Source organism: Rhinolophus ferrumequinum, chromosome 2 (assembly GCF_004115265.2).
Source record: "Rhinolophus ferrumequinum isolate MPI-CBG mRhiFer1 chromosome 2, mRhiFer1_v1.p, whole genome shotgun sequence".
NCBI classification, from domain to species: Eukaryota; Metazoa; Chordata; class Mammalia; order Chiroptera; family Rhinolophidae; genus Rhinolophus; species Rhinolophus ferrumequinum.
This window is the reverse complement of record NC_046285.1, coordinates 36,054,183-36,077,785: the sequence shown is the minus strand read 5'-3', so window position 1 is coordinate 36,077,785 and position 23,603 is coordinate 36,054,183. Positions and strand designations below refer to the sequence as shown.

Below are 23,603 nucleotides of genomic sequence, written 5' to 3'. Positions count from 1 at the left end.
CAACACCTAACAGAAGCAGACCTGGAAGGGTCTGCATGCATCCCCTAGCAACCTCTCTGTGGGAAAGTTTGCAGCCAAGTGCGGAGGTGTTCTGACCACTTCACAACTTCCCCTGGGTCAGAAACTGTGGCTCTTGGTGACATGTAACCATAATTCTCTCACTTCATTCGGGCAGGTTCTCTAGGGACATTTATCATCACATTTGGACACGTAGGTGTAGGTTTTGTTCTGTTCTTTAACAGATTCATTCAAAGCAAGCTAATAAAAGCTCCAAACAAAGGGGCTGTGAGCAAGAGACTCTGCAGTTATGATATGTACTTTTTCTGTAGCATAGTTTACCTTCAGGAGAGAGGTCCAGAGACCTTAGTATAACTTGCTTAATAAACAATCTGTTAATTCCTTCTGTTAATCTGAAGAAGAAAAAGATCATTACATGATGATGTCAGAGATATTAGAACAACATCTCTGAGTCTTCTGTGACTCTCACATAGTGCTCAGTGTGGTATGGGAGTTTATGGGAATTTGGGGATCAGGGGATATGGCTTCTAGCTTGGGTAAGCTATATAACTTGGATAAGACCCTTAATTTCTCCATACTTCACATTCTTTATCTGTAAACTATCCATTCTTTCTAAATCATATGATGACTTCTAAAAATTATTATGAAGTATTTCAAACACAAAAATACAGAAAATATTGTCACATGCACTCAAAGAGCTATCATCAAAGTATATTAATTCTTAACAATTTTTCTGTAATTGCTCACAACTTAAAAAAATAAATTAACAAAGGTGAAACCCCTTGCATATTTCTCCCTTGATCCAAGTTCTGTAAAGATATGGAGATATACAGCTATGCAGATATCCTTAAAAGGTGACTTGCTTTTTCATGTTTTTAGTTTTCACATACATAATATTCTCTATGTATTATCCTGAAATTTGTTCTTTACATTCAGTATTAGCTTTGAATTTTATTAATGCTAATAAATCTAGTGCTAGGTTATTGATTTTAACTGCTGTATTTTATTCCATTGCATGAATATATAGCAATTTCTCCAGTTTCCATTTCAAGTAAATTTGCAGTTTTTTTCTATTACAAACAGTTCTGCAGTGACAGTTTTGTAAATGTCTCCCCCTGAACATATGTAAGTTTCCTAAAGATACTGTTACTCAAAATGCTGGTCCATGCTGATACTTTGTGAATAGCAGTTTTAGGCTATACACACCTTCAATATTATGAAATATTATCAAAATGCTTTCCAATTTACTCTTCTCATTGCTCTGTTTCCCACCAACATGTGGTATTTCATACTTCAAAATCTTTTGCCAAACTTTGTCATATTTCTGACTTTGGGGAAAGCTATCATTTCCCTAAAATGATGTTTTCTATAGTTTGTTCTTTGTTTGTTTCTAGATACAATATATTATGTGGAGGACATTGCTTCCATCTTATTTTTACCAGGAAATGGTTGAATTTTTTTCTGCATCAACTGAAATAATCAATGTTTTTTTTTCCATTAACCTATAAATATGTTGAATTATATTAATGGATTTTTGTTTATGAAATGGCTACTTGTTTATGAAATATTATCTTTTCCATACACTGATAATATTATCATGAGGATGTTTACATCAATGTTTATGAGTAAGTTTGGCTTGTAATTTTCTTTTCTCTTGCTGTGTTATCTGACTTTGGATCAACGTTACCTTAACCTAGTAAAAGAGTTGAAGAATGTTTCATCTTTTCAAAACATGAAACAATTCATTGTGATTATTCTTTGAATGTTCGGTAAAATTTCTATAAAACAATCAAGACCTGGTGTTTCTTTTGTGATATTTTACAATTTTAATTCAATTTATTTAATAGTTCTAGATGTATAGAGATTTATTTATTCTTGAATGAGTTTAGATAGTTTCATTTTTTTTTAAAAAGGAACTTTACATTTTTTTTAACTTTCCAATTTACTAGAGTATGATTTTTAACCTCCAACGTACCTATGATTTTTTTCTAGAGCACAATTCTAGATTATTATAATCCTAGAGTATTATCATTTCTAGTATTGTTTATTTGTGCCTTCTTTTTATTCATCATTTACGTCAGATGTTTAGTATATTTAATAACGACTTTTTTCATTTTCTTTCTTTTTTTTTTTTGTTGTTTTCTACTTTGCTAGTTTCTGATCTCATTGTTATTCTTACCTTTCTTCCACTTTCTTTGGGTTTATTCTTTTCTCAATTCACAATTTTTTTTTTAGTGTGTCTAATCAGCTGCTTAATTCTTCTACTGAGTGTTTAATTTCAGTGACCATACTTTTCAGTTTAGACACTTTATTTGGTCCTCTTTCAAATCTATCGGCCCTTTTATCATTGTGGATTATTTTTTTCTTGCTTTTCAATTTTTTCCTTTATGCCTTTAATACTTTTTAACAATTATTTCATGGTTTCCACAAGATTGTTCCATTATCTGAAATTCTTGGGAATTTAATCACATTTTTATTATAGGTGCTCACCCTCACTGATGGATGATTTTTTAAATATGGTTTATAATTTTGAATTATACGCTCATCATCAGAGGGGATTTATCTAAGAGAATCTCTGGTGCTTGATATTAGGGTGTTTCCTTCAGTGCAATTTTATGTTGTCCCCCAAGGGCCCTAAGGGTATTTATTACCAGTGTAAAAAAAGATCATGCTAATTCCTTGTGTATTTCTGTACTAATCAGGTAATATAAACTTCAAACATTCCAGTGGTGCTGGTTCATGTTTCAAAAAACAAAAATTCCTACAGTAGGATGTTTTTCTTCACCCTAAGCTCAGAACAAATCAGATGTACTTCACTTTGACATTTCTCTGTGCCAGTGGGTGAATTTTTTAATTTTTATTTTCATTAAAGGTAAAATTCTTTGACGATCTCAGCCTGTCTCTTTATCCATGTGGATTTAAAAATGCAAACTCCTACAACACCAAGACTATCCTCTATTTTTCCATGAAGATGGCCAAGCTGTACATGCATTCACTTATTGCTCAGAATTTTAGCTCACTCATTATTTCTCACTCCTTTTCAGGCTCAGCTCTCATTTAAAGGCTATTTATGATGAGAGCGTTTTCAGGATATCTAATCCACAATGTTGCCAGCCTCAGAAGTCCCACATCGGGCTTTTGTCAGAATCAAATGAGAGCCCAGATGTAGAAGTGCTTTGAAGACTAATGGGAATTCATAAGGACTCCTAAAATGATGTGCTTATTAAGAATCTTAATTTGGAAAATAACTCTCTTATTGTCTGGGTTAACTTGCTTTTCTTTTTGTCTCTCTTGATGTAGGGACATACTTCTTTTGATCCAGTGGAATATAAGAGCTTTCATGGCTGTGAAGGACTGGCCCTGGATGAGGCTTTTCTTCAAGATCAAGCCTCTTGTTAAATCTGCCAGGATGGGAAAGGAGGTAGTTGGGCTGAAGGAAGAATGTGTGCAACTGCAAACAGCCTTGGAGAAATCCAAATCTAAGAAGGAGGAACTGAAAGCAAAGCAAGTCTCCCTTATTTGGGAAAAGAATGACCTGCTTCTTCAGCTGCAGGCTGTGAGTGGCCCCACCATTTGTTCTTCAAATCAAGTTTTTAATTAGATTCCCTGTTTTTCAGGCAGGGTTGACTTGAAAAAAATAGAACATGTGCTTTTCAAATACTATAGAATTTCATCAAGCATAGACAATGGAAACACTTAAAGGGACACCCTGTTTCACAGAGAAGTGATTTCATTGACAGGATGTCTTTGAAAAAGAGACAAATTCTTAGATGGCTTTAACTATATTAAAGCACCATAATCTATCATGGGTTCCAGGAAGCTCTGGGTTTTAATTTAAATTCTGTATCTAGCCCATGATGCGTTAGCAAATCAGAGCACAGGATTTTAATAAGTCCTGAGAAAAGCTTTACTGAGATCTTCAAGTTTATTGTAGTACTCTCCTGGTTGGTTTACCTGATTTTGGTTTCCCTACTTCCTCCTTCCCTTGTCCAAATCAACATTCCTAATCAGTTTAGTTCTCAAAACAGCAGTTCTCAACTTTGGATTTGCATCAAAATCATTTAGGAAGCATTAAAATAAACAGAAAGATTCCTAGATCCCACGCTCAGATACGTTGATTAAGCAGACTCTGTGTGGGTCCAAATAACCTGTAGGGCAGATTCGGACATCCAGTCCGTTTGGAGAACCATTGTCTCAGACAAACATCATGTTGCTGCCCTGCTAACAAGCTTCAGATCCTGCAGTATGTGCATTATAAGCTCCAAACCCTTGGCCTTCGTGTTCGAATCTCCATCTCCAATCTGATGCCAATGTACCATTTCTCACTCCTTTCCACATTCCTTCTCTCTAGTCACCAGGACTGCTGTTATCCCCAAACATCCCAAAGGCATGCATGGGATTGTATCTACCTTTATTTTGTTCTTCAACAACTTAGAACACTGCTAAGTTAAAAAATACTGGGCTCAAGTAAAATTATATAAATAAAACAGTTTTCCTGCTTTCTGAATGTATTGAAAACAGAAAATTTAGTAATTTCAGACTGGCCCAAGTTATTTTATTTTGGGTTGTGCTGTCCATCAGTGTTCCAGGAGGCCATATTTTACATAAGAATTTACACCCAGACACACATTTCTGACACATATTTAACATAGCAGTGATTCTAGAACTTTAGAATATGTAGAATGTTTAGACTATATCAGCTTTCTGGGATGCTTGTTAGAAATACAAATTTCTGGGCCCCCCTCCAAACCTACTTTAAGATCCATACTGTGAGAATCACAGTTTGTAATGTCATATGTTATGTGGCTTAGGGGAGAGATAGTTTTGGATGAGACCTGGCCTCCCAGTTTTCATCATTCTTTCTATTGACAGAGAGAGTGGCCAGTGCTACCTGGGGTGACATGGGAGACAGACGTGGACCCAACCTGTGCAGAGGGTGGTGGGTCAAAGCCTAGGATACAGGATCAAACATTAGTGTGGCGAACATGGGAAACATGCAGAAGCCAATCCCAGAGCAAACCCAGGAAGGGTGAGATGAGTTCAAACTGTAACAGTGATTTAAAATGTTGACAGAGCTATGAAATATTTTATCATTTATTTTTAAGGGACACAACACAGTAGGGATCAAGGAAACAGGATCCTTTTAAAATCATTCACTTAAAATACCAACAGAACTCAGAACCTATTCCAATTAACACTGTGAGTACATGAGAGAATAACTACCATTGAGGACAGGATGTTTCTTCAACTGCCACACCATTGCTCAATTGGTCCCCAAGTCCGGCCATCACATTTCATGAAGGGATCAAGGATTGTCAATTTGACTATCTATTCAGTGATGGGGACAAGTCCTGTACACATGCTGAATGGAATAGAGCAAATAACTGTTCTGCTTATCACCCTGGGGTGAACGAAGATCAGATGTGCCCATTATTTCCCAAACATTGGAAGTTTCTCTGATTTGTGTGGATCCTTCCTGCTTTGACATTTTTGTTTGTTTTTAATTTACTCCTTCTCTTTTAGTCCTCAGTGATGTTGGGGATTTCCTATACTATACCTCCCTTATCTCTGCCTTTCTGAGCCCCATTTGTTGGGCTACTCTTTGCCAGGAGTTAGCCATGAACAAACAGCCTGGAGTTTTGCCCTTTTCTGCTCTTAATCTAAGTAGCTAAAACAACTTAAACAAAGCAAATAGATACATAGTTAATAAATTGCCCAAACTAGTATATTTCAGATGATGAATAAGGTCTAGAGATGGAAGATGGAGCTGTGTGTGAAGCTGTGTTGTGACAAGACCTACAGTAATTAAGAACTTGCTCACAAATGAGAGGTCTCATTTACCGTGTTTCCTCAAAAATAAGGCCTAGCCAGATCATTAGCTCTAATGTTTCTTGTGGAGCAAAAATTAATATAAGACCCGGTCTTATTTTACTATAATATAAGACCAGGTATTATATAATATAAAATATAATATAATATAATACCTGGTCTTATATTAATTTTTTCTCCAAAAGACACATTAAAGCTGATGGTCCAGCTAGGTCTTATTTTAGGGGAAACATTGTAGCTTCTAGTGGAGACAAGTGAGAGGGGTTCAAAGTTATAAAAGGTGCTTCTGTAGCAAAAAAATAAATTGACCCCTTCATTTTTTACTTGACCCATAACACAGGAGCAATGGGTCACTCAGTGAAAGTTGGAGATAGTACATTTGAAAGGAGAAAAGGAAAGAGTATTTTATGCTCTTAGTGTATAACTTGTGGAATTTGCTGCTGGCAGAATCACTGAGGAAAAGATTTTAGATGGAAATAATAGTGAAATTTAGTTAGTGACTTGCAAGTAAACTTATGAATTCTAAATTCAGCCGATGAATAAAAAATCTACAGTTCAGCTCTCTTTATTAGAAGAGAGATATATATTAACCAAATACATCATGGTGATTATAATGTATTCTGTTGTCTGAGGGAACACTGCTTTCTTAAAAGACCATATTCCAAGCAGGTATAAACTTCAAACTCTATGCCCACGTGGATGCTTCCAGAAGCTGTGATTTAGCAGTGCAGGCCTGATTTTTGGAGGCCTGTTAGCTCTTTCAGGCCCCCAGGATTCTATTAAGTGCCTTAGAAGAGGTAATCTAATCTGCTGAATGGCCTGAAAGATCGAAAGCACCTCAAACACAAGTACCTCCTCTACTGATCAACAATAGGATCAGAGAACTGGGAATATTATTTCAACAGTTTAGGAAAGAAGGTAGGTGAAAGTGCTGGGCAAAGGGCAGACAATTATCTCTTTGCTAGTGTTAAGCAGCATTTTCGCCTAGCTGATAAATTACTTCCAGCTGTTGGCAACAATTTTCTCCTCATCATGGCAAGAGCAAGAGACCCTGGCAAATGTTGAAGAGCAGTGCGAATCGCTGATTAAATCCAAGATCCAGCTGGAGGCCAAAGTCAAGGCGCTGTCTGTGTGGGTGGAGGAAGAAGAGGAGATAAATTCTGAGCTGACTGCCAGGGGGCGGAAACTCGAAGATGAATGTTCTGAGTTGAAGAAAGAAATCGATGACCTGGAAACAATATTCGCGAAGTCAGAGAAGGAGAAGCATGCTGCAGAGCACAGGGTACTTCTTCTGTAATGTTAGGAAAGCCTAGATGTCTGAATGCTGCTCCCAATCTGGCTTCAGTACCAGACTGGCTCTTTTTAAATTTACTAACACAGTGGTCTGCAAACTTGACAGCACTGGGGAGTCAGAAATAGCCTGAAATGAAGGGTCTGATGAACTGTGCTGTCCCAATTCAAATTTCCAACTCGATTTATGCAACCCCACTTAATCTCCCAAATGAAACATTTTCATTTGTTCTAATCTTATCGCATTGGAAATCTAATAGAGCAAAATGGTTTCATTGGGCCTCTAAGTGTCCCTCTTTTGGAAGGAGAGTGAGCATGATGCAGTTTACCGAAAGGTAATTTGGGATGTGTCTGAATCTCCAGTTCTGTCATTGATGTGGAGTTTGACCTTGAAGATGTCACTTTAATTCCAGTGAAGGACTTTGACACTCTGCTCGTTTTAGCTGAGGGTGTTAACTTGCATTTCTGTGTATGGATTGAAGTTAGCTGAAGAGTCTGTATCAGACTTCTGATAAACAACTAGTCTCCAGAATAACACTAATTAATTTTGTAATTTTGGCAGATGATTAAATAGCCACTCTTGTGCCATTGGTTCCCTTTCAGGAAAAGCAAGGGGGCCTGAGATAGCCAGCTTTCATTTTTGCATATTTCATCAGCTGGAAGTCTTTAACCTCAAATTTCTTGGGATATGAGGCACAACATGATTAACAACATGTGCTCTCTGAATACTCAAAAGAAGGCTAAATTACCTTCAGTGGTAGTCTTGTTATATGATAATATGACACTCTACACATTGGCCATCCAATGAGCTATACTGATGATATTTGATTAACCGGAATATCCCATTCCCTGACCATGACAGATAACAGATCGCTTTGTGTGTGCGGAAGAAAAAGTGACTTCAGAGTTTTTAAAAATATATCAAGAATTTGGCTAAATTTGGTTCTTCATGACCAAATTGGATAGCTCATTCGATGTTTTCTGTGCTAGAAAAGAGAGATGATGGCCCATAGTGTTACACCCAATCTTCCAATGGTAGCTCTAATGAAGCTGCTGTTGTCTCCTTCCCACAGGTCAAGAACTTGACTGAGGAAGTAGAGTCTCTAAATCAGGATATCAGCAACCTGAACAGAACGGCCAGGCTTTGCAGGAGGCCCATCGGCAGACCCGAGATGACCTGAACACAGAGGAGGAGAAACTCAGCAACCTGAGCAAAGCCAAGTTGAAACTGGAACAGCATGTGGATTTGGTAAGTAATATGTTTAGGTGCTTAGCTATCAGTCTACACATGTACAAATCTCTAATTTTTATTTAGGTAATTTATCTTGACAGTTTCAGGAAAACTTAGTAACATGGTTTGTTTCCCTCATTACTTAGAAATAGAGAGTTTTTTTCCTTCAATGCACATTGAACCACTGTAGTATAGAGAAGCCTCAGCACATAATCTGTCAGATTTTAAATGCAACGTTCATACAACCCTGGGCAGTGGGAGGAGAACATTGGGAAGAATCATAAAGGGTTAGAGTTCTAAGTGGCTGACTCTTCCCCACAGAACCTGGTATTTGCCCCACGGAAATGTTGGTACTCTATCTGACTCTGCTGTTGGAAGATTGGTTTAGGGGCCTGTTGTGTCTCCACTGGTGAGCTGAGGTTCATTTATACTTGAAAGATATGAAAGTCGCATGCAGTGTTCTACATACACTATTGGGGAATACTTGTAAGAGTCTAAAGATGCTACCCCTGTTCTGCCTCCAAACACCCTGTGAAATAAAGACATTTCAGACCAGCCTCAATGGATAGCTTCATTGTTCTTCCTTTGCCCTCCCCAGCTGACATAGTACATGCATTCATTTTCTTATTAATCCCAAAAGCCCTTATAAAATTGCTGACAATGGTCATGCCTATCAGTTTCCCCTATTACCTATTATTTGCCTCAGTTTTCTTCTTATTTCCACTAATTAAGTACCTCACAAAGCCTCCATATGAGGACTTATTGGTGTATGTGTGTGTGTGTGTGTGTACACGTACACGAGCGCACACACATACTCTTTCTCTCTTGGAGTTCATCTACTTCTAGCTTTTTACATACACCTTCTAGAAATTCTCCCTATTCCCCCATTTAAATTTCATATATTTTGCTCTTTACTAGGAAATAGTTTCTATTGCTAAAAAGTAAACACAACAATGTGAAAAATAGCCACATTGTAACTGTTATCAAGCCTCCTGTTCAACTAACCTTGATATCATTGTTGGCAACAGTATGTCTAGGTGGTTAGCTATAGCTGTCTACATATGTACAAATCTCTAATTTTTATTTAGTTAATTCAGACAAAACTGGAATGTTCTGACCACCTTGGTGGGATACTAGAGTGTGACATGATGTTATAGACTAGAAAAGGTTACCAAAGGGATGAAGGAGAGATGCAAAACATGCCTTGTGAGATGTGTTTGTTGGAAAGGGTCCGTACTGAGTTGGGAGATTCAGGACAGCTGTGGAGACAGATTTGCGTGTTGCTACAGGGAACAGAGCTTGGACTTGTGGGAAGAATTTCCAGAGAACATCTCAGCTTCTTATGAAGAAGCACTCCCGAGTAAATGGATTTATCCACCCATGAAATGAGCTGCCATGTGAAAAGTGAGCGCCCCGTCACTGGAAAGCAATCAAATAAGGCCTCACTGGCCGTTTGTTATTGGTTTCTTCCCTAGGACAGAATGCGTATTCCTTAATCTCTAAAGTTTTCTTCCATCACTGTGATTTCTAGATTCATTTTTGTTACCCTATTTGTGCATACAATATTTATTTTAAAATACCTACATAGCTGGGCATCATTTACAGAACCTGTGCTTCTATTTTTCTTTATTTTTCCAGAAGGTAAGTAGTTAATAAACACATCTAGTGAAGTATAAACTTTCCCTATTTGTTTATCTAAATATCTCCTTTTGTCATCTGGAGGGTGCCCTTGAGCAGGAGAGAAAAGCGAAAATGAACTGTGAACGGGAAAAGCTCAAACTGGAGGGCGAGTTAAAGCTGAACCAGGAGAGTTTGGCATATCTGGAGAGCAGCCAGCTGCAGCTTGCTGAAAAGCTGAGAAAGTAAGCTACCTTTGCGTTGAAAGGAGATTCTCAGAGACCTTATATTGGAAGGAACAGCTTTCTCATGTTAATTGTCCCCATGATTCCAGGGCCAGATCTCAAAACCTGAAGGGGAGGATACCAACCCTAGAAAATGGAATTTTCTTTTTTCTTCTTCTTCTTCTTCTTTTTTTTTTTTTTTTTTGCTGGACTTTATTATATAGTTGTGAAAAGAGAGTGAATGCATATTCTAAGAATATAACTGAGAAGGCATCTGACTAGCGAATGAAAGCTGTAAGGCATATGAGATGTGAATTATTGGAATTTGAGGCTACAAGTCAAAAAATAAAAATGGCTCACTTCTTTTACTTATGACGAGACCAATGGTGTAAAAGTAAAAACGGCAAAATAAAAAATTGACCCTAATGTGAATGACGTTTGATACACTTTCTGATCACTTAAAAAAATACTTGATTGCCAGGTATAACTTTATTCACATTTATATAACTATTTTTGTCAAATAATTTCTATATAAATATTAAACCTTAAAATCTAAAGCAAAACATAACATAATCAAAATTAGTGGAACTTCAGTTCACATGGATGCCTAAGGAACTCAGGGCAAGGTGGCCCTCTCAGTTTAGTTTCACAACTCAGAGAAATGGATGTTTCTCACCTTGTCCATTTTGTCTTCCCCTGTTTAGCTAGAATTCCTTCTAACCATTAGGGATTTTCAAGTTATTTGGAATATATCAAATAAGAGGGAAACCAGTGAGGTCTAAGAATACCATAAGGAAAAGTTGAAGTTGGGAGAATATTGGTCATTTGGCCCCACAGTGAAAATGGAGAGAGTCAAGTGAGCTTCTGGTTTTCCTGTTTGTGCACGAGTTCCCATTATACATGCTTGTGGTCAGATTTGATTAATATTCTACTAATAAGTTTCTGAACTTGACAGGTGTTTGGAAAAGATGAAATAAGTAACCTTATGAACGTAATGGAACAGTGAAAGGCAAAATGATGATAGATTTTCCTTAGTCTTTAATTTTGAAGATTATGTTTAAGCTCAGCAAAGTGAAAATGATACTCCATATTCTTATAGGCCACAGGTCAAAGAGCTCTAGCGTTTCAGAGATCCATATTTTCAGGAAGTTATAACTTTATTGTAAAACCTTTTCTCTAAATCGGCCTATGTGTATATGGAAACTTAGGACATGATGAAGATGGCATTTCAAAATATTGATGACTAGACAGCATACACTTAATAAATGGTGCTGAGATTATTAGCTATTCGTTTTCTGAGGTAAAAGTTAAATTTCTACCTCACTCTATGCATACACACAAAATCCATTTGCATAAAGAAAAAACAAAGCTATAAAACCATTAGAAGCTGTAGCATTATTCACAATAGTCAAGATTTGTAAACAACTTAAATGCCCATTGATGGATGAATAGATAAAGAAAATGTGTTGTTTATATATAATGGAATATTATTTAGCCTCTAAAAAGGAAATCCTGCCATATGTGACAACATGGATGAACCTGGAGGACATTATGCTAAATAAAATAAGACAGTCACAGAAGGACAAAGACTACATGATTCCACTTATATGAGGCATCTGAAATATGAGTAGTCAAACTCACAGAGAGTAGAATGGGGGTAGCCAGGGGCTGGAGGGAGAGGAAAGTGGAGTTGCTGTTCAATGGGTATAGAATTTCATTTATGCAAGATGAGTAAGTTCTGGAGATCTGCTGTACAACGTTGTACCTGTAGTTAACGATGCTGTATTGTGGACTTACATATTTAAGAAGGTAGATGTGTTAACTGTTCTTACTGCAATAATAACACAAACCATTAAAAGACACTATACTAGGGGAAAAGTCTTAGGAAATTGGCAGGTCAAATCTTGAATAAGTCACAAAAAAGACATAAAGGGAATATCTTAATAAATTTGACTACATCAAAATTTTAAACATTTATGTGGCAAAAGCCAGCGTATATGAAATTGGGACAAATTATAAGTGGGAGAAATAGTTGCAACAGATATCAAAAATTACCAAGAATGTTAAAAGAAATCTATAATTCAATAGTTAGATAAACAACCTAATAGAAAAATGGGCAAGGGACACAGGCACCAGGCTTCTCATTTGGTTTATTGCACATTTTTAAATCCATAGGTGATAAGATGATGTCATCACTAATAAGCAAGAACATTCCAAATCAAATAGCGGCACACTAACCTATTCTCTCAGATTAGAAAAATGTAGAAGTATGCTAATATTAAGCATAAATGTAGAGAAATAATCTCATACGGCTATTGGAGGTCAAAGGGCAGGGTTGTATATTTTAAAGCACATACTGCCTTTACCTGACCCAGCAATTCGCTGCTCAGTATCCATTCTAGAGAAACACTCACTTGTACACAATGGGCCATGTGTATGAACAGCATTATTTGTAAAAGCAAAATATTGGGAAAACCTAAGTGCTTATTAAAGGGGAAATGGATAAATAAAACACCAGATGTCTAAATCATGGACTTGTATGTCACAATTAGTTTTTAAATGAAGCAATTTGGGAGAAGTTTCCAATGTATTATTGAGTAAAAAAAAAAGTTGTAGAACTGTTATACAAATGTATACAATATTATACCTGTCCCAGCAAAAAATAAAAAAATAAAAATTCCACTTGTTACCTTTTTCCAAATAGAAAAGAATTAGAAACAAGTCAGATGAACTCCAAGGGGGAGAAGGAGAAAGATCTGGTGGCTCAGCTTCAGAAGATGGTTAAAGAGTTTCAGATAATCATTTATCAAACACCTGTGAGTAGCTGTATTTACATGCATGGGTTGTATTGGTCCTTTAGTGACAAATGCTCTGCTGGGGCCTCCATACCCTGAGCCAATTACAGATGGAGGTAGAAAAGAGCAGTGGTTGAAAAGTTGTAGAACTGGCATTCCACAGATATGTAAATCTGGGGAAAATTACTTTTTTTAAGCTTAAGTTTTCTTATTATGAAGATAATAAAAACAAATAGCTGATTTGTTGAATGTTTGCCATGAATCAGGCATTGTGCTAAAACCCTGGACATATAGTTTTTCACTTGTTAATCCTCTTGACAACCTTTGAGCTGATATTATTAAGTGCAACAACAGTACATATAAGTGGTAAGCAAGGTGCCTGATCCATAGTAAGCATTCAGTGTTAACTATTTCATTTTTTATGATGATTAATCTTTGTACTTAGAAGGCAGTTATGCTGCAAATTTGTTTTGTAGATATGCGTAGCCTCCAAACATTGATAATGGGTAGCCATTTATAAGTTTTAGACTATGTGACTGTTTTACACTATATGACCATGTTATAAAATAATATAAATACTATACATGTATACTTTTAAATGCTCACATATGCATACAAATGGATGTTTTTCCTTTGGAACTACATATTTTTCTCAGTAATTAACCATTACTCAAAATAATTTTGCAACCATGTTCTGATAATTTCTTCTGAGACATTTTGAGCCAAATAAGAAAATCGCTACATGGGCACGCTTTCAGAAACAACATGTATCTCCAAGGAATTATGTATCCTATTCAGCAGGCTTGTCTTCAAATGACACTTGACTTTATCAAAAGTAAAAAGAAAAAAACACCCCAAATTTCAATTTATCCAAAAGACTGATTTTCTTACCTCGATGATAAAAACAAATGCTCTGAAGATTACTTCTGAAGAAATGTTTTAAAAATGTTTGGTCCAATAACAGCATTGTTTGGGATAAAGATTTCAGATCCCAAGATAACTACTTGGAAGAAGATCATGTTTACTTGGATGTGGAAATTATAAATTTTTTTAGTACTTACTCTGTCAGAACTCACTACAGATCTGATAGCCTACATATTTGGTATGATCGAGAAATTAACTTCCTTTAAGCCATGGTATTCTCATTTAATGGAAAGGAAACATGTTTTAAAATAGATTCTGCTTTTTCCCCTACTCTAATTTATGCCTAATTATTTAAAGTGATGCTAATGAACATCAGTGAGTTCAATGTAATACAATGATGCTATCAAGATTTGTAGAGCTATTTGCCCCTACACTAAAAGAATTTGGGGCTGTCTGTGTCCTTCTCACTACTTTGTCTAATAATTCTGCCTTTATTGGTATCAGATTATCATCCACTTTAGTAGTCCCTATTCCTCCACCAGTTCTAATTTGTCACTTCACATGTACTGCTACTTAAAATTGCCTGCAGAGGGGCTGGCAGGGTGGCTCAGGCAGTTAGAGCTCCATGCTCCTAACTCCGAAGGCTGCCGGTTCGATTCCCACATGGGCCAGTGGGCTCTCAACCACAAGGTTGCCAGTTCAACTCCTCGAGTCCCACAAGGGATGGTGGGCAGTGCCCCCTGCAACTAAGATTGAACACGGCACCTTGAGCTGAGCTGCTGCTGAGCTCCTGGATGGCTCAGTTGGTTAGAGTGCGTCCTCTCAACCACAAGGTTGCCGGTTCGACTCCCGCAAGGGATGGTGGGCTGTGCCCCCTGCAACTAGAAAATGGCCACTGGACCTGGAGCTGAGATGCATTCTCTATAACTAAGACTGAAAGGACAACAACTTGAAGCTGAACGGCACTCTCCACAACTAAGATTGAAAGGACAACTTGACTTGGAAAAAAGGCCTGGAAGTACACACTGTTCCCCAATAAAGTCCTGTTCCCCTTCCCCAATTAAAAATCTTAAAAAAAAAAAAAATTGCCTGCAGAGTAAGAAACCAAATATCCAAGTTTGCTAAAATTGTGTATAAAATTAAATTGATATTGTTTCTTACGAGTAAGTTGCTTGAACTCAGAGATATTTATTCCATTGATTAGATTTTTGCCCGAGTTCCCAATAGTTTAAATTGTCAGGTAAAGAAATTCCAGATGACTGAGGTATTATATATAAAATTCATCGTTATTTTTTATAAGCTCTCTTAAAATTTTTTTTCTTGTTAGGTGGAAGGTGTTTCTGATTCCTTTGGAAAACACTCTTTACTAAGAATTCCCCTTTATGTATATAACTTCAGTTGCTCGTCACCAAGGGCTGGGAGAGCTGGAGAAACTGCAGCTTGTAGTTCTGGTCTTGCTACTGATTTGGAGCAAATCACTTAATTTCTGGGTATTCTATCTTCTTTAACTATTAAATGGGAACCAAGGTGTTATGCTACCTTTCTTAGGGGTGAGAAATTTATGTATGTAGAGTAAAGCTCTTGAATATAAAATATACTACAAGTGGTTAGTAAAAGGCAACATTATTTATTGCTATAGACTCAAATACAATATTTGAAAGAGGAACTGGAAGCTGAAAGGACCACTCGAGCCAAGGTGGAGAGGGAGAGAGCTGACCTCACCCAAGAACTGAAGACTTGAATAAAAGGCTGGAGGAGACAGGAGGGGCTAGTTTGACTAAGCTGGAGATAACTAAGAAACAGGAAACAAAATTCCAGAAGCTTTGCTGAGATATGGAAGAGGCCACACTGCACTTTGAGCAACTTCTGCCTCTTTGAAGAAGAGACATGCAGACAGCCTGGCTGAGCTTGAAGGCCAGGTAGAAGATCTACAACAGGTCAAGCAGAAATTGGGAAAAGACAAGAGTGACTTGCAGCTAGAAATGGATGACCTTCTGAGCCATGTTGAGCAGATGACCCGAGCTAAGCTAATAAACATTCCCCAGACCTCCTTGTGACTTAGAACATGGAATTAGGTAAAGAAGGGAAAGGAAAAGAAAAATAAACCAGATTAGTGACTTGTGGTATTTGCTAATGGAGGCTATAGTTCTTCAGATTGACTAGACCAGGTCTAAATTCAGAGGTCATTATCATTGTTAAGGTCATATGGCTGTCACCTAAAGGTAGACTGACTGTGGGTTCCGGCTCTATTGAAATTCCCATTCACGTTCTCTGTGGTTGTTTCTGGTGATGGCATAAGTGAGTATGCTGGAAAAGTGAAACCACTAGCCATTCAAGGGGTACGTTTCTCTTGAAAAATTGCTTTGTGTCGGGAGCACTCTTGAGGGTGGCCCAGATATTTCTAGAGTCTGTCTGCACGAATGGTGGACATAAACAGCTTTGCTGAGAGGACAGAATTTTTTCTCTCTCATGTCCTTTAGCATCTCTTTAACTAGCCAGCAAGCTGTTCTTTCTTCACTGAACCTGTTAATCTATACACTGCAAGCTGTCATCTCAAATGACTCGAATCAGACAGATCACAGGTCACAACCACCCTACTTTCTGGCAGTTGAGAGGAGGCTTGTTTTAGGTCAAGCAGAGCAAAGAGCTAGTGCCAAATTCTTGGGAGCAGAATTTGTCAAGTAATCTGGGAAAGAGACAAACCGGCAGCAAGTCTTGATCTTCATGGATCATGGTCAGAAAAATATAGAAGAATTTCTTCATAGATATTGAGCCGCTCCTAAAATGCTTAGCATTAATTCCCTTTAAAGACCACACTGAGTAGAAAGAAACAGTCACTTTGCTTTCCCTCCACCTCTCTTTCTCTTCGCTATTCCTGCCATCCCACACCAACAATCTTAGAACATAAATGTAGTGAGCGCTTGGATCCCCTCTTTCTCCTCTGTCTCATGTATTTTGCATTTTACATGGATTCTATCTTTTACTTAGCAATGAAAACATTTTCTCTCCATGCACTGTGGGCTTTATTTACCTTCCTCAGATCAAATGAGGTCATAGAAGACCTTACTCTCACCATATTCTCTTGCTCCTATGCATCTTGTTTTTCTTCAGGAACACTTCTGTTTCTGCACAGGAACATGCAATCATAAAAGTATTGATAGGGTCACCATAAGTCATTAGGTATGAATTTTATACTTTCCAACTTCCTCTAAAATTTAATTGCTGTTTGGAAGTTTTTTTTTATTAAAATTTACTTTGTTTTATTTTAAAACAAAATCCTTCCTCAGATTCTAATCCTGCTTTTTTGAACACTTCTTTTCAATAAATGATAAGATCTAACTGATACCATCAAGATCATTTCGTAAAACTTCTTTCTCCACTGTGTAAGTTAGTTTTTCTTTTCACTTGTCGATTTCTTTCCTTCTTGTTCCAAAGAACAAAACATTCTTCCACATAACTATTATTCACACGTGCTCCCCACCAAAACAAAACAAACAAACAAAAAAACTAAAAATAAAGACCTTTCTTTGGGTACCAGTGATTAGATTTTGAGAGGAAAGCAAAGTCTTTCCATACCTACCTTAACATGTCTCTTTGACCAATGAATAGTATTCTACATATCTATTGCTGTTAACAAATCACCCCCAAATCTTATAGCTTAATACAACAATTTATGATTATGTCTCTTGTTTCTGGGGATAGACAGGCTTAGCTCAGATGGTGTTTGCGACTGGAGTCATTTGAAGGTTTATTCACCCACATGTCTGGCTCCTGGGCTGGGATAGCTAGAACAGCTGGGGGCTGGTTGGAAACCTCTCTCTCCATGTGACCTCTCCACGTGGCTAGCTTGGGGTTCCTTCAAGTTTGGCAGCCCCTGGGGAGTTGGACTTCTTCCATGGCAATTGAAGGCACTAAGACTAAGTACGTACTCCAAGAGACCAAGATAGAATCTGCAAAGATTCTTGTGAGGTAGATTTACAATGCAGTGAGTGACTCTGTATGACTCCCATTGGTTATGAGTCACAGGGTATGAATACCAGAGAGTGTGGCTCATTAAGGGGTCATCTTTGTAGACTAGCTCCCACAAGTAGGTATATACCTCTCTACCTCCTCACTCCTTTAACCCCTGCAAAGCCTTTTATTTCCCCTACTTTTCTTAATAGTATTCCCTTAAATTATTCAAAGACAAGTAATCATTTCTTTTTCTCAAAACAGCATGCCTGAAACCAAACTTACCACCTTCTCCTGAAGCTGGTGTTTCTTCCGGACATTTTTGTAACTGGCACTCTGATTCTTCCCATTACCCAGGCTCTAAGGCCATACTTGATTACTTGTTTCCTCTCTTGTTCTTTGCTTTTCAGTCCATTATTACAGCAGGTCAATTCTGCACTGGTTTATAGCTTTCCATTCCACTCCCACTCACATGTAGCCTTTTCATTACCTTTTAACTGGACTATTGCAGTGGTTTCCTAAATTATCTTTTTTGCTTCTGGTCTTCTTTTTTCCAATCCATCCTATACAGTATCCATATTAATATTCTTAGACATGGCTTTATTAAAGCATGTCCTGGCTTAAAAGTGAACTCTGAACTTCTGCCTTTTCCAAGGTAAATGTGCCTTTTCCAAACTAAATCTTCTCCATGGAATGCTCAATTTCAACTTCCCATATTAAAATTTATGTTTCTAAATTCCTGCAGCACTTCTGGGTTCCCTCTTGCCCTGCTGCATTATATAGTCTTTTAATTTTGCTTAAATAGAAAGCATCTCTAAGGCAGAAACTAGGTCTTATTTTACTCATGTTTACCACATGCTGTGCATAATCCGTGCATTCAGTTATCAGCATTAACTTTTTACACAAGCCTCTTGGGAATTCTGTGGCTCATAGGTTCAGTTACCTGCCCAATGTCACACAGTTATATGGCAGACATGGGACACAACTCCAAATCCTGTATGTATCTGTGGGTAACCACATTCTGCTGCTGTCTTAAATATTCGTTGGTGGGATAAATTGATTCTGTTCACTCTCATAGGCATATACATTATGCTGAACTTTTTTTTTTTGGATTGTTTACTTCATCTTTTCTCGAATTATGATGCCAGAAATGCCAATACTCAATGGTACATTGGAAACGGAAGCATTTTCAAAAGCATATTATGCTGACAGAGAGGCCCAGGGAAATTTAGAACTTACAGGCAATCTCACAATTATTTTGATTATTTTGAATTCCCATTGGTTCCTGCATTTCTGGGAGGCAGCATTTTTTTATGTATCATTTTAAGAACCAGCTTTAAAATGAATGTGCATTATTCCATTAACCTCTTCTTTCCTGGTGTTCATGTCTATATTTACATTTGAAGTTCTTTCAAAGCTACAACCTCTTTGAATGTCATATTCCTATACAGGCTACCTTTAAACAAACAATCCCGTGGCCCTTCACAGATCCTGCTTACAAAAACACTTTGTAAATTGAAAACACTTTACCAGTGGTTAGCAGTACCCATGGATACTTACCACTTAAAGCTATGTCTAAGGGCAAGTACCTTTTCTGTCTGCCCAGGTGGCTGCCTACTCTGCAGATATGAACAGCCCAGCTGGGCTTTACTACACAGTCTTCTCTTGAAAACTGGGGATTCTCTGGCTCTTTTTTTTTGCCATTTCCACACACCACTGACTAGGTTGTCTTATAGAGAGAGACCTGTGTTCTTTCACTCTCAGCAAACAGGTGCCTAGCATAGCATATTCAGGGCCATAAACAGAAGTGCCATTACTCACACCTGGATGTGTTCCTCCTGGCACAGTTAATGGGTCATTTATTATCGGAGACAACAAAAAATAAAGATGGTTCATATAGTCATCATATTTTTATCCAGTTTCCTCTATGACCCAGGATTCATGACAATTTGAGCCAACTAGGATATTAGGAATCTAGTATTTGATCTCTTTTTTTTTTTTTTTTTTTTTTTTTTTTGCATCTGAACAGGCAGTTATCAGTTCAAAGCTTAATTCCAACCCTTCCTAGCTATGTGAATTTGGGCAAGGTATTTAGCATCTCTAACTCTTTTCTCATTTATAAAACAATCTGAACTCGTGAGGGCTATTGTGAGGAAAACAATGAGTGTGCCAACTTTCAAAAGTGAGAACTAACATATTCAACATTCAAAATATGATTACAAATTTCAGACTATCTAAACACTGTTAGATTTATCACTAATATAACTTTCTTCTAGTGGCATCAAAGAGTATGGATAAATGAGTCTGCTTGGCATTTAACATCAGTGCTCTAACTTATGTGACGCTGATGGCATTGGATGAGTTCTGGGCACGGAATCTCTGCCAGGTCTGGTTTCACCACCACCAAGCCTGGGTGTCTTATGGAACATCTGTGAGCTAGAACTATATGAGTTTTCTCATCAGCCTCCAAATAGGCATGCACCTGATTTGGTTCTTCACTTGTTTGCTGATGTGTGAATAATATGCTGACCAACTTAAAAAAAAAAAAAAAAAACAAATTTAGGGTTTGGGGTTTATAAGGAAACTTGACTATGACCTCTAAGTAAACTTTAGTGGATATGATGGCCAGCCTCTCACTAAAGTCTGCAATCATTTGAGTGTCTTAGACACTTATTGTTTATTTTGTGTCAAGCATTGTATTTGGCCTTGGGGATATAAGAAGATGAAATCTAGTAGTCTTTCATAAGGAGGTTAGAATAGTCACTAGTGTAAGCTTAAGGAAAACAGTGTTCAACACAGAGTAGACTCCAGATGGAGATCTCCAAGACTTACTGATTCAGAAGTGTCCCAGAGGACCAAACCTGGCATCATCTTTTAAATGTTCCTGGTCCTTGGCCATTGTTATATCATAAGAATTAGGATAACATTGAGACAATTAGTTTTACCACCAAATTTCACCCTTTTCTTAACTGCCATTAATATGATCCCTTCTTTGCCTTGATATCCTTCCATTTCCACGGCACTATTTGTTTGTAGAGGCAAGTCTCACAAGGCTATTGTATGAATTGATATTTAATACATATAAAGAGGAAAACATGCATGAGATTTCAAGATGGCAGAATAGTTGACTTCCTTTAAGAAAAAAAGAGCAAAACACAAAACCAGCTATGTAAAATCTACAGAATTGTGGATCTGTAGAACCAATAATATCATATTACCATGTTTGACCATGTTAATGACAACAATACAAATTATAGCCAGGTAAAGAGGATACCAACATCTTACATTTGGCAGCTCTTGGTCCTGAGAAAATTGGGTTTCAAAGTCACTAGCATTAGTTTTCAGTGTGTGGCAAGAATCTATTGATCGGATTGGTTATCTAAACCAGGTAGAAGTGCAAAGGCTGAATGGTATCTCCTTTTTTCCAACCATGAAAAACCAAGTCTGAGATGTTGCAGTTTGGAATAGAGTTATCTTGAGCCTGAGACCTTAGTCATCAGAAGGATGATGTTGCTTTGACAGTTCAAATTTCTGTTATTAAATGATTGCTGCTCAGATCCATCTACTTTCTCCCATACTGGTTGGTCAGCCCTTTGGATATCCTTCCTTGTTCTCCTATTCCCTCCTGTCTTTCCCTCCCTTCCTTTTGCACCTACACCCTGTTTATTGAGCTCCTAGTATGTGCTAGGCACTATTATAGACACTGGAGGTATATCTGTGATCAAACAGAATCTTTACCCTTATGAAAAACAGCTAGTTTTTTTATTCTAGTGGTACATAAAGATGGTTAAATATATATAATTTCAGGAAGTGGTTATGTACTTCATCAGTGTTTGACATGTCCCCTTCTTCAGAAGAACAAAGAATTCTGAAGAGGTTCCCAATACACAAATAGTTGGGTTTCTCTATTGACACCTATAGCCTGAGAAGTTGTTTGAACCTCTTAGAGACCCAGACTCTGAGTTTACTATGTTTGCTTAAATTAGAAGATGTGCTTTCCCAATACTGGCTGTGGTCTTCAGGACAGAAGAGAGCACAAGGGTCCCAGGAACCATCCTTCCTCTACCCTCCCTCCTTATGAAGCTAATTCAGTATAGATTCTATGAGTCACATTCAGCCCTTTTTTCTCAATTCATAGGCTGATGCTGAGAAGCTCTGTAATCTGTATAAAGAGCACTTGAATGAAGCAAATGTAAAACTGGATGAAATGACTCAGTTGGCAAATGACCTGACAGCACAGAAGACAAAGCTATGGAGTGAGAATGATAAGTAAATATTCTCTTTCACTTATGAATGAATTTCAATCCCAGCAGACTGGTGGAGGGGACAGCTGAGATAATGAACGAACCACTGAGCCTGAGTGGGCATTTAGATTCTAGGGGATGAATGAGGCCTCTGATACACCCTTGTCTACAAACATAATCTTGTCTGAAAAGGATTACCTCTATGCCACGTTGGGAGGCCCTGCCTAGCTCTCTTCCATGAAAGGGAAAACCAATATGCAGTTGGCTGAAACAATACTCAAGATCAAAAGATGGTAGAGGCTGTTCCCACAGTCTACAAGACATGACATTTTATAATGTCTACCTCATTGAAATAGGCTTTTTTTTTTTTCTCTTTCTCAATCGTGAGCACTTCCCTTCTGGTTTTCTTTTTTTACACTCAGAAAAAGCCATAGTGTGTACAATGGCCTATAAGGGCCGTATTGTTGGGCCCCTGATTACCTCTCTGCCCTCTGCCACTACTTTCCCTTTTCTCATTCTCCCTTGGCCACATTGAGCTCCTTGCTGTTGTTTTCAGCACACCAGGCACAATCACACCCTAGAGTCTTGCCCTAGCTATTTCCTCTGTGTGGAATACCCTCTTCATTCTGCAGAGACTTGAAGATGAGGGTTAATCAGTTACCTGGGGGAAGTTAGGACATGCTGTACTGGGAAGGGGACATTTGAGCACTCTCAACCTGCTTTCTCCATGTGCTTCTTTTTCCCCACAGTATTTAATACCTTAAAGCAAACTACTTGCTTGACATAATAAATATGATTATTTGTCTCTCTCCATCTGCCAGAATGAAAGCTTTGTGAAGGTGGGGGGGTCTTTGTTTTGTTCACTGACGTGTGTCAATTATCTAGAACAATATGTACTCCTTGTTGGTGCTCCACAAACATTTGATAAATAAATTAAAAGTAGAAAAATATCCCATGGTTTACTCTCTACTATCAACCACTATTGATAGTTGTATGTTTTGGGGGTTGATTTTTTAAAAAATATTTTTTCCAATCTTTTACATTGTGGCAATTGTCAACATAAGAAACATTGAAACCTGTAGAGAATTTTATGAATTTACTTGAGTCAAACTGATGACAATTGCTAGGAAGCAAAATCTCAACAGATTGAGAAAATGCTCCAGAGAATGGCAGTTTTACAGCTTATTTTATGTATTACAATAAAAGGAGGAGACCTAAGGAGGGTTACATGAAATCCACTGGTGCTAGATTAAGAGGGTCGAAGAAAGCAAAGTGGGTGAATTTCTGGGACTGGATAGAAAGCAAAATGGAGAGACATTTATTTTACATTGGTATGGACAGGATAGTTAACCTTGTACAGCACAGAGATGGTATGCGGGCAACAAGGTAACAACAAGGGGTTCTGTGGTCTTATGCTCTGGTGGCTGTGCTTTGATGGGTCTGGAAAAGAAGATTACTGTGACATTCTGAGGGTATGTTATCTTAGATGCAAAAAGAAAACAGACAGGCTCAGTTAAGGTAACGATTGATCTTTGTCAAG

The 23,603-nt window shown here is 37.6% G+C and overlaps 1 protein-coding gene across 1 annotated transcript in view; it reads left to right on the top strand.

Annotated features, from left to right (window-relative positions):
* The window catches only part of MYH15 (myosin heavy chain 15), a 127,692-nt gene that overhangs the window by 58,530 nt on the left and 45,559 nt on the right, over positions 1-23,603 (top strand). Inside the window, 10 exon segments of the mRNA XM_033124141.1 lie at positions 3,319-3,578; positions 6,888-7,129; positions 8,211-8,277; positions 8,280-8,382; positions 10,081-10,230; positions 12,914-13,025; positions 15,508-15,598; positions 15,601-15,726; positions 15,729-15,893; positions 21,956-22,083. Coding sequence (XP_032980032.1) covers positions 3,319-3,578; positions 6,888-7,129; positions 8,211-8,277; positions 8,280-8,382; positions 10,081-10,230; positions 12,914-13,025; positions 15,508-15,598; positions 15,601-15,726; positions 15,729-15,893; positions 21,956-22,083 — 1,444 coding nt within the window.